The 12,689-nt window shown below is 48.7% G+C and overlaps 1 protein-coding gene across 5 annotated transcripts in view; it reads left to right on the top strand.

Moving 5' to 3' along the window:
* The window catches only part of KCNH3 (potassium voltage-gated channel subfamily H member 3), a 72,082-nt gene extending 59,670 nt beyond the window's left edge, over positions 1-12,412 (top strand). For all 5 annotated transcript variants that reach the window (XM_061615400.1, XM_061615403.1, XM_061615404.1 and 2 more), the window contains exons 8-15: positions 2,174-2,440; positions 3,938-4,137; positions 5,670-5,919; positions 6,556-6,770; positions 9,096-9,376; positions 9,825-9,928; positions 10,066-10,133; positions 11,308-12,412. In XM_061615400.1, coding sequence (XP_061471384.1) covers positions 2,174-2,440; positions 3,938-4,137; positions 5,670-5,919; positions 6,556-6,770; positions 9,096-9,376; positions 9,825-9,928; positions 10,066-10,133; positions 11,308-11,916 — 1,994 coding nt within the window. In that variant the 3' untranslated portion in view covers positions 11,917-12,412. The remainder of the gene's footprint in view (positions 1-2,173; positions 2,441-3,937; positions 4,138-5,669; positions 5,920-6,555; positions 6,771-9,095; positions 9,377-9,824; positions 9,929-10,065; positions 10,134-11,307) is intronic.
* The last annotated feature ends 277 nt before the right edge of the window (positions 12,413-12,689 follow it).

Below are 12,689 nucleotides of genomic sequence, written 5' to 3'. Positions count from 1 at the left end.
AATAATAGACCCACACATGCACTCACTCATTTTCTCTTGGGGGCGATACGTTCTTCTGTAATTACTGTTGTCTAACAGATTCTTGGGACTGCATGACGACAAGCTAACAAGCAACTGCTGCATGTACCTTTAGGAAGGGTTGCCAAATCTTGTGGGACTCTGATCATCAGGGGATGGAGCCTTGCTGCTGGCACCTATTGGCTGTTGGCGAATGTTTTTTTCCTTTCCTTTAAAACAGATACTTGGAGATATCTCTCAGACCTCTCTTAATTGATCTCCAGTGTGGGATTTATGGACTGCATTGCTTTCACTATGTATTTCTTAAATCCTTATTGGTGTTTGCCTCTCTCCCCCATAGGGAGAAAAGAGCAAGACACCAATACACACTGATAAAAGGGCGTGGTTTAAAGGGGCAATGGAGTCTTGAGAAGTGACTAGGGATGGGTCCTGACTCCTGAGGGAAAGAGTTTGCCTCTTCCCCTTGCCCCGCTCTGGCCTTTTGCCTTGAGATTTAACTCCATCTCCTGGAGACCCCCAGAAGGAGGCCAAAGGAAGCCAGAAATGTCAGGTCAAACCTTTGGTTCTGGCAGTCCTACCTCTAGATAGTTGCCTGCCTGCCTCTGAGAGTAGCTGGCGGTAGGGCTGGGGATACTCTTTGTTCAAACAACAGAACAAGCAACCATGAGAATTCTGTCCCAAGCACAGCCGGACTCTGCAACCTGTGTAGAATGATGCAAGCGAGGCACAGGCCATAGCTTGAGTCCTCTGTCACCTTGATCAGCAGGAAGCTCTCAGTGGGCAACTGTTCCTGCCCCCTCCTCATTGCCCCCGGCAGCCCCCCGCAAAGTCTCTCCAGATAATTGCCCCCCCCCCACTTGAACAGGATGGGATGGAGGCATGGGGGCCCCTGGCAAAGCTTTGCTTGGATAAGATGCTTCTGACTGATTTGTAGTGATTCCTCCTTGCTCAGTCTGATGACAACATGCTGTTGCTCTCTGCTCACATGGTGAATCAGCTGCATGAGCAGGCATGCTGACTAGCTAGTCCCTGACATTGTGCACATCAGCTTGCCCCGCCCCCTGGCATCCATACCTAACAATGTGAATGTCTGCAGCAGGGAAGCCTTCTCACATACAGCGGTACACACAAAGGCTTCAACACAATCTGGAATTCCAATCAAGCAAGGCTGTACACATGAAGGCTTCCTGGTGCAGGTTTTATGCACGGACGTGAGGGGTGGCGTAAGCTGCCGTGAACAACATCAGGGGCCTGGCTAATTTTGTACACTGTTTGATGGCTTTATGCTGTGAAGCGGCCTATAAATCTGCATAATAATGACAATAATTGGCATAGGCCCACCCATGTGTTGATTCAATGTGTGAGCTGTTCTGGTGAAGAGGGCTTATGAAATGCATTGCATTTATTGATCAATGAATGATCCATAATTACCATTAGAACACAATTCATTCTTCAGGATGGGCCACCAGTTCAGGTGGCTTTTCAAAAGGATATCAGATGCATCCACAGAGGATAGCTCTACAAGCAATTATTGGCTATGATACTAAATGGAACCTCCACATATCTAAGCAGTATACTCTTTGGATACCCACTTACCCTATGGAATTTCCTCCCCTTAAATATTAGACAGGTATCGTCTCTGTTGTCTTTTTAGTGCCTACTAAAGACCTTCCTCTTTCAACAAGTCTTTTAAGTAGAGACCTTATCCCAGTCTGCATCTGTTTTGGAATTGTTTTTAGGTTTTTTAAGAGGTGTTTTAAAGATGTTTTTAGTGTTTTTGTTTGCTGCTCTGGGCTCCTTCTGGGAGGACAGGCAGGATATAAAATAAATAATCTTTGAACACCAGATTTTTCAGGCAAGCAAAAGGGGATGGGGATCACCTCCATGCCCTGCTTCTGAGTGCAAGAGCCATTTGACTGGCCGCTATTGGCAACATCCAGCAAGACACTTCTGGTGTTCCTATGCCCTGCCTTATTGCAGAAAACAGGACCAGATGCCTCAGCTCTGTGCCTGGGAGCCTCTGGACAAAGACTCTGTGTTTGTAAGGGTTTTGGTGGTGCGGGGGAGGGAGGGAAGGAGCTAGCATTCAGGTACAGGATCTTGGCCCGCCCTGGGGGTTCTTCTAAGCTGGCTTCCCTCTTCCCCTTCCTCCCAGGGTGGCTGCAGGAGCTGGCCCGGCGCCTAGAGACTCCCTACTATCTGGTGCAGAGGAACAACAGTGCTGAAGACGATTCTGCCAACCGGACAAGCCCAGCCCTGAACAGCAGCACATGGGAGCTGTTGGGGGGTCCCTCGCTGCGGAGTGCCTATATCACGTCCCTCTACTTTGCCCTCAGCAGCTTGACCAGTGTGGGCTTTGGCAATGTGTCGGCAAACACCGACTCGGAGAAGATTTTCTCCATATGCACCATGCTGGTGGGGGGTGAGTATGGACTTAAGCTTGGAGACGCAGTCGGCTGGGAATGAGGAGCACCAGCAGCAGAATGTCAGTCTGCCCCTCTCCTCCTCCTCCTCCTGTTTCCCTGCTGTCAGCTTCTCTTGTGGGTTCCTGGGCAATCTGGTTATCATGACAACAACAGGGCAAGCACCTTCTATTATTATGACATTTATTTTGGTGCAATCCCTGCAAGGCAGTCCTTATGTTTTTAGGCCCACCCTTATGCAAAAAAAAAAGAGAGGGCTAGATGGCTTTATGGTCCCAGTTCTTTCAAATGCTTGATTTAGCGACTGGTTAAATACAAGCCTAATCCCGTAACCCAAGAATGGGGAACCTGTATGCCTGCTAGATGTTGTTGGACTCCAACTCCCCGCAGCCCCAGCTAGCATGACCAATGGTCAGGGATGGTGACTGTTTAGTGTAACATTTAGTCCAACATCTGGAGAGCCACAGATTTCCCACCCCTGCCCTTAACCATTAGATAAGAGAAGGTAAGGATAAATGAGAAGGAAAAAACAAGGATCTGTCATCAGAATTCACCATGGCCAATCTTCAGCTAGGATATTGCAGGTAGGCCAAGCATCAGAGTTTGTGGCATTCTTAGACAGGAACAGGAAGGTTCATGATTTCAGTTGAGGCCTGCAGTCATGCCTGCTGTCCTATAAAATGGAAGTGGACTGTCTCAGGATGCTGGCTTCTGCATCCAGCTCCAGGGCTTGTGCTTTTATGGAGCAACCCCACAATTAGGGAATACCTATAGCCCTGGCTAAAGTTAATTAACTGGAGGTGAGGAGCAAGTCTTTCCAGAAGGGTATTTGTTGTTGTTGTTGAGAAATAGGAGGTGGCATAGGTCTCAACTGCAGCTTTGTTTCCACAGTTGTTCATCAGAGGTTGGGAAAATGAATGGACAACTTCACCTTTGGCTTGCACATACTGCAGAATGAGCTTGGAATGAGATGGTGGAGTTTTGAAATGACAGAATGGACTGTACTACTTTAGACCGCAGGTGGGGAATCGCATTGTTAATGCTCTGTTATATGAAAGCACCCTGCAAGCAGAAAACTAGTATAATAGGGAGCAGGCTGTGTTCAAGTCTTTCTCCTGAGGTGCTACTTTTTTTTCCTTTCACCTGGGGGACCTTCCAAAAAGGGGATCCACCATCTGCAGTCTTGAAGTAGTGCAGACCATTCTACAACCTCAGAACTCTGCCACCTCATCCTCACTTCATTCTGCTGCATATGTAGTCTCAGAGATTTTTGTTCAGGCCCGGCCCAGCCCATGTCTTTGTCACCATGCCCTGCTCACTCTTTTAGATGACATATTTAGCTTGTCATGGCTTCTGGACTTTGTCCTATTTTGCCTCCCTGAGGTCCTTGTGCAGTCATTTATCCCATCGTAAGGGTGGGTGGGTGATGGGGATATTCTCCATGTTTGCCAGACTAGCTTTAGTGCTGTTCTCTCTTTTCCACTCCTCCCCCTCAGCTTTGATGCATGCTGTAGTCTTTGGGAATGTGACTGCCATCATCCAGCGCATGTATGCCCGCCGCTTCCTCTACCACAGCCGCACACGTGACCTGCACGATTACATCCGCATTCACCGCATCCCTCCACCGCTGAAGCAGCGGATGCTTGAGTACTTCCAGGCCACCTGGAGTGCCAGCAATGGCATTGACACGCGTGAGGTGAGAAAGAAGGCTGGGGCTTGTGGGTTGAAAGGAGGAAGCGTTCTTCCTGGGGCCACTTGACCTTCCCCAGTGGAGATTGGGAGAAAGCAGCCTGGTGAGGAAGTAGGTAATGGCGCCTAATCAGTGCACAAATACTTCAGGAATGGTGGTGGTGAAGAAGTTCTACTAAATACATATGTAAAACAAGGGTATTCCCCTAGGCATGATGCAGAATATAGGAGTGGCATAGTTCCAGTCCCATTCTCGCTCAGCCTAACCTACATCGCAGGGTTGTTATGAGGATAAAAGGGAGGGGGGTATCCATGTGTGCCACACTGAACTCCTTGGAGGAAGGGCAAGATACACATGTTAATGTTGTTCTTGTCATGATTTTCACAATAGTGTAAAGAAAGATCTGGGTTTTTTCCGGGGCATTGACCAATGAGTAGGAGGGATGAACTGGCAATGAAAGTACAGACAAGATGAAGGTAGGGGGTTTGGCAAGAAAACAATAGGATACCATAAAGTAATGGAAATGTTTGGTCCTCCTTACTGAAATTTGCCCTCAGTGCCCTGCACTGTGGTGCTTTAAGTTTCTCCTTTGCATTCCGTTTGGAATCTGTTCCTCTGACCACCGTTCATTGCTCAATTGCTAGATGAGAGTCCAATGTACTGCTGATCATGGAGAAGGACAGGAGCAGTAGAGTGTTCTCACCAATAGAAGTTTTATTCAGCCTCATTTCAGGCTGGTGAGATTTCACAAGGCCTATCAGTATCTTTTCAAACTCTGACTTCACAGCCAAAAGGACTAGATCCTTGTTTTAAAATGAAACAAAACTGATGTTTGTAAGGTGCTGAATTCAGTGCCCAGTGCAAAATTTCACACTTTCTCAGAGCTCAGGTAGAAATGGGGCATGTGTATAGGTCTGCATCTGTGCAAGGTGGGATGAAACAGCATGTTAACCTCCCACATTTGTATCCCACCCTTCCTCCAAGCAACACAACACAGTGTCGATGGCATTATCCAATTTTATCCTCAGAACAACTTTTGTGAGCTCATGATTGGCTGCTGGTCACACAATGGCCTTCACACAATGACCCAATGGGGACTTCAGCCTTAGTCCAAGTCTGACACTCTGAGCATGGCTGTAACCACACTCACTCTCTGCATCCAGGAGGAAGATCTCCTCTGGGCCTTTTAAACCCTGGGCTTTGTCACTCAATGCACCCTCTTTCCAAAAGCTGGGTTGAAGCTATCCAGTTTGGGAAGTGGGGATTGAGTTAGAGAGCCACTAACCATAGAATCTAGTCTGGGTTTTGCACCTTGGCCATCCATTGTGATGTGATTTCTATTCTTTGCAGCAAGTGGTGATGGTGAGTCCTTGGGCCCATTTAATAGAATCTGTTCTCTAAGTTTCATCACCCCTGTGGCTGTGCATTGAGGGTAAGAGTGGCTGCCTGCAACGCACCTGTGTTGAGGATGGTGGCAGTGTTGATGCTCCTCTTGGAACCAAGGTCTGACCTTTCCTTCCCCCCCCCCATCCCTCCAGTTGCTGCAGAGCCTCCCAGATGAACTGCGCGCTGACATTGCCCTGCACTTGCACAAGGAGCTGCTGCAGCTGCCGCTCTTTGAGGGGGCGAGCCGGGGCTGCCGGCGCTTGCTCTCGCTCAGCGTCCGCACGTCCTTCTGCACACCTGGGGAATACCTGATCCGGCAGGGGGATGCTCTCCAGGCGCTCTATCTTGTCTGCTCGGGCTCCATGGAGGTGCTCAAAGATGGCACTGTGCTCGCCATCCTAGGTACAGTGGCCCCTTTGCACCAGCCCCTGCGATTCCTTTTCTCTCCTAGTAGGGGTGGGGCATGTGATGGTATATATGAGGGAGGGAAAGAGGGAGAAGGAGTGTGGCGGGGTTGTTCCTCTGCTCCTGCACATGGAAAACTACAGCGCCAGGGGGAAAGATTGGGTTCGTACCTTCTCCTTGACATGCTAGCTTTCCATAGAGTTTCTTTAATATGGAGGGAAACTTCAAATATACAGCCCCACAACAGCATCTTGAGGCGGTACACGTCAAAGGCAACTGGATTATGTTCTTTTTTGCTTGAAAACAAGATCAGCTTACAGATTCCCATTCCACTCTGTTGTGTCCCCGTCCCTAGTCTTCAGCCCCACGAATGCTGCTTTCCAGTCACGGGTCTCATTAAGCTGCTTTTAAAAACCAGCCCCCTGCTCCTCTAGCAAGGGAAATTCAGGTGCCACCGCTCATGGAGATGCTGATAGATATGTTCATCTTCACTACGGTACTCCTCACCAGGGCCCCACAGAACTGTCTGGATGAGCCTTTTGATGGAGAAGGAACCCCATCCTAAAGTGAGGCTACTACCATTTTGTTAGTTGGGTCCCACCTGTTACCTTTTGTTCCTTTGTTTTTTTTTAGGTAAGGGGGATCTGATTGGTTGCCACATCTCATCCAAGGAGGAGGTGGTTCAAGCCAATGCAGATGTACGGGGCCTCACCTACTGTGACCTGCAGTGCCTGAGCCTTCCTGGCCTTTTGGCCAGCCTGGAGCTGTACCCGGAATTTGCCAGCAAATTTCGCCATGAGCTCCCCTGTGAGCTCAGCTACAACCTGGGTGGGGGTGGCATCTTCCAGGTGAGTGGACAGGACAGCTGCAACATGGGGAAAACTGCTCTAAGGAATACTGTAGGTGGTGATTGCCTCTGCAAGGGTTATGGGTGCGTTAGGGCCCCGCCAGGCCAGCTGTCGACTGAGCAGTCATCCTGATTTGCTTCCACAAAGCTTACATGGAGTTTAGGTGATATTCAGTCTCTATTGAGCATTCATTCTGATTTGTTTGCAGGGCACGACAATGGTCATTCATCTTGATTTGCCGGCAGGGTGTTTACATGCTTCCCCGTTAGTCATTTGTTCATCCCATACTTTTCAATGCATTTCCCCATTGCTTTCCAAACACAAAAAACCTGTTTCTAATCCACTTTTAACTTCGCAAATCTAAAGTTCTGGTATGTGCTTGAATCCCATCCGATAAATAGTGGCAGTCTGGAGACACTCTGTGTGCCTGTTATTATACAGTGTTGTATCTCTTTGTTCTCTGGGCTATTGTCTCTTGGACAAGTTAACATAGACGGTATTTATCTGGAGACAGCTGCAGCCGGCCAGTTCTTCAACATCCACTCTGGAAACAAAAGCAAATAAATTGCTTTTCTAGAAGTCTAACAGATGTCCAGAAACTTAATCCAGACAAAGTCTGGATCAGTCTGCTCAGCAGGGTTGGAGCGCCTGGGGTAAATAAAGAAAGACGAGTTCATGTGGTCCCTGGATGCTTGGACACACAGCAGTGCTCACAATCTCAGACACTTGGTTGTGCCTTTCATGCCATAAATGGGAGCCTTAAGCCATTTACTCTCTCCCCAGTTTCTGGCCTTCATGGCATGATGTCCACAATAGTGATGGTGTAATTGCTGCATGCCAGAGCCTAGACAAAGTGAGGAATCTTTCCCCTACCCCAAGGACTCTCTTCCTCAGGGAAAGTGGTTAAGCGTCACATATCTGCAGGGGTCAGGACCAAAGCATTCAGCATGCATGTGCAGATTCATATATACAAACCTTCTTTCACTCACTCGTGCACTAATTTCTACCTTGCTTGGATTCTGGGCTGCACTTTTCTCCTTGAGCAGATTCCTTTACTTTCATGCTGTTTAGTGAAAAACAGGATCTTTCTCACCGCACAGAACAGAAAAGCAGAAAGCTCCCTCTCCTTGCCATCCTGCTGAGCTGTAGTCTCCCATCTCCCCTCCATGTACATGCACATAACATACAGAACTGAGCTGATCAAAGATTATACCTCAACTTTTTCTTTCTTTCGTTCTCCTTTGTTTATCCTAGATGTTTTATGTATGCCTTTATGTATGCCATTGTTTCTTTGTAATTTCAGTAATTCTTGTTTATTTAGTAAAATTAATACAAATTATTTAAAAAATAAACAGTAGGGAAACTATAATCTCAACGGATGCCCTAAAAACCTCTGGGCAGTACTGAGTCCAATCTGGATTCATTCTGGACCTAACACAGATAACCTGTAGCGCTGTCTAGAATGAAACAGTGGACAGTTGAAACCTAGAAAATTAATCCAGGACTTATTTCTAGAGATCACTGGCAACTGTAGCTTCACTTTGAAGACTCTGAATGTCTTTGACAAAAACTGGTCTTCATTTAAGATGAAGCTGGAAGGATATGATCAATGTGAAGTGGTTTTTAGTATCCACAAGTATGTTAATGCAATGGGGAAAAAACATAAAATCCACATGTACATTATAATGAATGTCAATCTTGCGTGCAAGTGTTTGGCTGCATGCAAATGCAGAGAAACCGCATTTGGCTTCTCAGCTGTTAATACGTCATATAGAATCATCACATCACTTATACTCTGTAGGTCAGTTAATTCTTACATGGACCAGTCTACCACAGAGGAATTGTGGGGAATTGCAGGCAGGGAGAGTGCTGGTACGCTTCTGCTTGCAGGCTTCCCATGGGCCCCTGCGTAGTCACAGTGAGAACAGAGTGCTGGATTGGATGAGCCTTTGGCTGATCCAGAAGGTTCTTCTTCTGTTCTTAATTGTGTAAGATCTGAAGCATTCCTCAGACTAAGGAAATGCAAATGAATTTCAAACCTATAATCATTAAGTTGTTTACAAAAAGCCTGGAATAGAAGAGTGGGCTAAAATGAATTTGTGAACTAAGGTTTCGTGGAAGAATTGCTTTCGCCTTCGGTGGGCATACTGGTAAAAAGAGGGGCATGGCTTAACAGACTAAATTATTTACTAGGTTGAGCATCTAAAGGGCCCTTGTTTTCTATGTGTTGGAGCATTTCCCATTGCAGCACCTGCGAATTCAGTAAGGCATCATTCCGAGAAACTGACAGAAAACGTAAGAGGTGCTTCTGCCTTCCTTCTGCAGGCAGAGTCCCCGACGCTGACGCTGAGCAGCAGGGAACCCACCGCCTTGCTGTCCACAGTGGGCAAGGACCCCGATGCCTCATTCCCTCCACGCCGCAGAACTTACTGCTTGCCTGCAGAGAAGCCCTCCAGTCCCTTGCTCCCCTCTTCCTCTGGGGTTCATAGCAATCACCCGCCACGCTTGAGCTTTCCATGCCATCCACCCTCTGAAACATCTTCACGTCCCACAGCGTTGCGGCTACACAGCGCTCCCTGCAGTGTCCCCCCGGACCTCAGCCCCAGGTAAGGAACAGCAGAGAGGGGAGGACAAGATGAACACGGCTCTCAAGAAAGGATACATATATATTAAAGCATGCAGCTGTGCTTAAAGACACCACTGCAGAGCCCTGACTTTTCAGTCACCCACTCCTGCTTTAAGGCAAGACACAGCTCCAAGGGGGCCTCCATTTTAGACCCAAGTCAATTTTTTGGCATGAGTAGGAAAGGGTTTCTGCCTGCTGGATTATGACTCTCCTTGATTTGACCATTGCCCAGGTGCTCTTGTTCCCAACCATGGACCTTGGCCTTACGAGTCCTTCCTGCCCTGCTGTTGCGGTCGGAGGTTGCCATTTACTTCAACATGTACATGGAAGTCATCCAGTTACTCCAATGGCAGTCTTAGGGATGTGGGGCACAGTGTGCCCTGTTCCTAGGACCACATGTGAGCTGCTCTTTTCTTCTTCTTTTGAAGGGTTGTTGATGGCATCGAGGATGGGTCCAGTCCTGACAAACCCATTTTTAGTTTCCGCCTCGGCCCTTCTGGCCCAGACTACGGTAGCCCTTCACCTGGCACCGGTAAGCCTCCTGCCTAGCATTTCCCTTGTGCCAGGAGAAGAGGGTGGGAATTGGGGAAAGTGGAGAGCGCGCAGGACAGTTAGCGCTTGTGAGCAGCGTTCCTCCTGTCTTTGCTGAGCCCGTTTCTCTCCTTACAGACAGCGGCCTGCTCACAATCCCCCCTGAGCTATCTGGTGCCGACACCATTGAGAAACTGCGTCAGGCGGTAAGATTTTTGGTCTTAAAAACCATTGAGCTATCCAGAAGCGTCAAGTTGCAAAGCTTTTTGAGGACTCATCACCTTTGGGCGGCAAGTGAAAAAGGGGGCATCGCATGCTTGAATGCTCTCCTATTGGCAAGGGAGAGAGGAGATGTCCTTCACACAGAAAACAGACTAAGGGGAAGGCTGGGCCAAGAACCCTTCTAATTTTTATCTTCTTCATGGGGGATAATATACGTATGCATGCATGCACTCCCCACCCCTAGACAGAAATGGTAGTATAGGAAAAGCTTTTAGCAATTCTAGTCAATGCATAAAGTGGTCTCAGGACTATTACACATAGAGCAATTGTAACCCTAGCCAAGCAGCAGTAGAGCCTAGTGGTGCGTCCTAGCCACAGCTGCAGTCCTGTTGCTCGTGCCATGTAGGATGGGAGGAGGGGTGGGAGGAGACCAAAGTCTGCTTCATATTATGCGAACCTGGAGCCAGTGCAGTAATCAGGCCCAATGCTATCAAGTGATGGCAGTGGCTCTAGTGGATCCAAGGCCAACTCTGCCCCTCTTCCCTTCCGCAATGCCTCGCTTTGGAGTTTCCTGCAAGCTACTGCCAGTGGGAATCTCGCCAACTGTATTTCTGCCCCATTTTTGGTGGGTGGGAGAGGGAGCTCTGCACTGGAGGCCAGTGGAGGTGTTTTGGGCTGCTCCATCCAACACCCCCCCCCCAGTGTGACAGATCAGGGGTTTGGATTGCACCCTAGCTCACTTAACAGAGTTGTCTTTTACCCTTGTGAAACATACTGCCATGAAAACAAGGGGGCATTTCACAAACTGGGAGCCACCACCCAGAAGGTCCTGTCGTGGGTCACCGCCAGCCCCCAGTGGCGGCACCGCTAACAGGGCCTCCCCTGCTGATAGTAGCAAGTGTGGCCCAAGTGTGTGTTGAGGGGAGGGAAGCACCCTGTTCAACAAGCACAGGCAAATGGCTCCTCTCAATGATAAGAAAAGCCCTCTGTTCTCCCCTCACCCATCCCTAGCATTGGTTAAGTAGATTTGTACAGTATGCTAAGGCGTCTAGTACTAGCCAGGCAAAAATGAATGCAACATCTTAAGCCAGGGAGCCCAGAGCTGGGAGGCAAATGGAGGGCGCTAATGCTCATCAATGTCCTTGTATTATTTCCCAGGTGGCTGAACTCTCCGGGCAGGTTCAGCAAATGCGTGAAGGGCTGCACTCTCTTCGACAGGCTGTACAGCTCTTTCTTCTCTCCCAGGCACCAGCTCAGCCCCGTATCGACCCGTCTGCCTACGGGCCCTTTCCCCATGCAGATACACCTACTACTCCTCTGCTAAGCCCACTCCGAGTAGACACAGGACTCCCACCAGCCTTCTGCCCCCACCGCCCACCCCCAGCACCCTGTCCTAACGGGGCCTGTGGCAGGGTCCAGTGGATGTGGGCACCCTCAGCCGGACAGAGCTCTCCCTGGCCTGGAACATACTGGACACTGGAGTCAGGGAAGGACTCTGAGACGGTGACTGTTTCACCAGTGGGTCATGGCTCTAAGGACCAGGGGAGCAACACACAGCTGCCAAGCCCGATCCAAAGAGACAGCTGTCTTTCTCAAGCTTGTTCTCCCACAGATCCAGCATGCCATACGGGCCTCACAGAAACCAAACCTTCCAGGACTCAAGCCTGCGATTCCTCAAGCCTTGAGATGGTGCTGATTGGCGCTGGGGATGATGGCTCTACATGCAGTGCCCCCTGCAGGCCAGAGGAGGAAGGGACAGGCCTATGAGCCTCTTCCATTATGATTAGCCACTGGGATTTGCATGGTTTGGAAACATCAGCGAAAGCCCTGCAACATTGGGTGCTATCTCACTTGGGGGAAACAGAGTACAACAGGGGAGAAAGGCGCTAGAAAGCCCCGATGCAGTGTTTTAAGAGAGAGTGCAGCAGTTGCCACAGCAGGGACTTGAGGAAAGGACTAGCAGACAAGCGTAGACATTCTCTGCAGAAGGATGAGCAAAAGCAGGCACAAAAGCTAGACCCGTCCCACCTGGATTGGGGAATACATCCATTTCAAACTCAGATGCTTGAAATATGCAAATGTATACACACACCTGATTTTAGCTTCTTCCTTCATTGTTAGCCATGGGTGGGGGAGGGGCAGGATAAGAGTGAATCCCACTGTCCATGCTGTTCCTCTGGTGGAAGGGCAGGTCAAAGAAAAAAATCTTGACCCTCTACAGCACTGGGACTGGGCAAAGCTGGGCACACTTTTTATAAAATAAAGGACATTTTGAACTCTGATTTCTTCATTTACTAACAAATGAGCGTTGCTGGGAATTTATTGTCCCTAATGTGGGGAAGGGCTGAGTCAAAGATCCCCTAGCTGACAGGAGAAAGTGACAGCAACTCTATTGATCCCTTGTAGATCGAAATACATTTGCAACATGCAGCTCCTCTTAAACCAGTGCTGGAAGAACCATTTCACACCTCCTCAAGAGAAGCTCTAATTCTGTCTGTGCAGAAGTTATGCAAAATAGCATAAACATAACTGAATGTGTT

Source organism: Rhineura floridana, chromosome 3 (assembly GCF_030035675.1).
Source record: "Rhineura floridana isolate rRhiFlo1 chromosome 3, rRhiFlo1.hap2, whole genome shotgun sequence".
In the NCBI taxonomy this organism is placed as follows: domain Eukaryota; kingdom Metazoa; phylum Chordata; class Lepidosauria; order Squamata; family Rhineuridae; genus Rhineura; species Rhineura floridana.
This window is presented reverse-complemented; position numbering and strand designations above follow the sequence as displayed.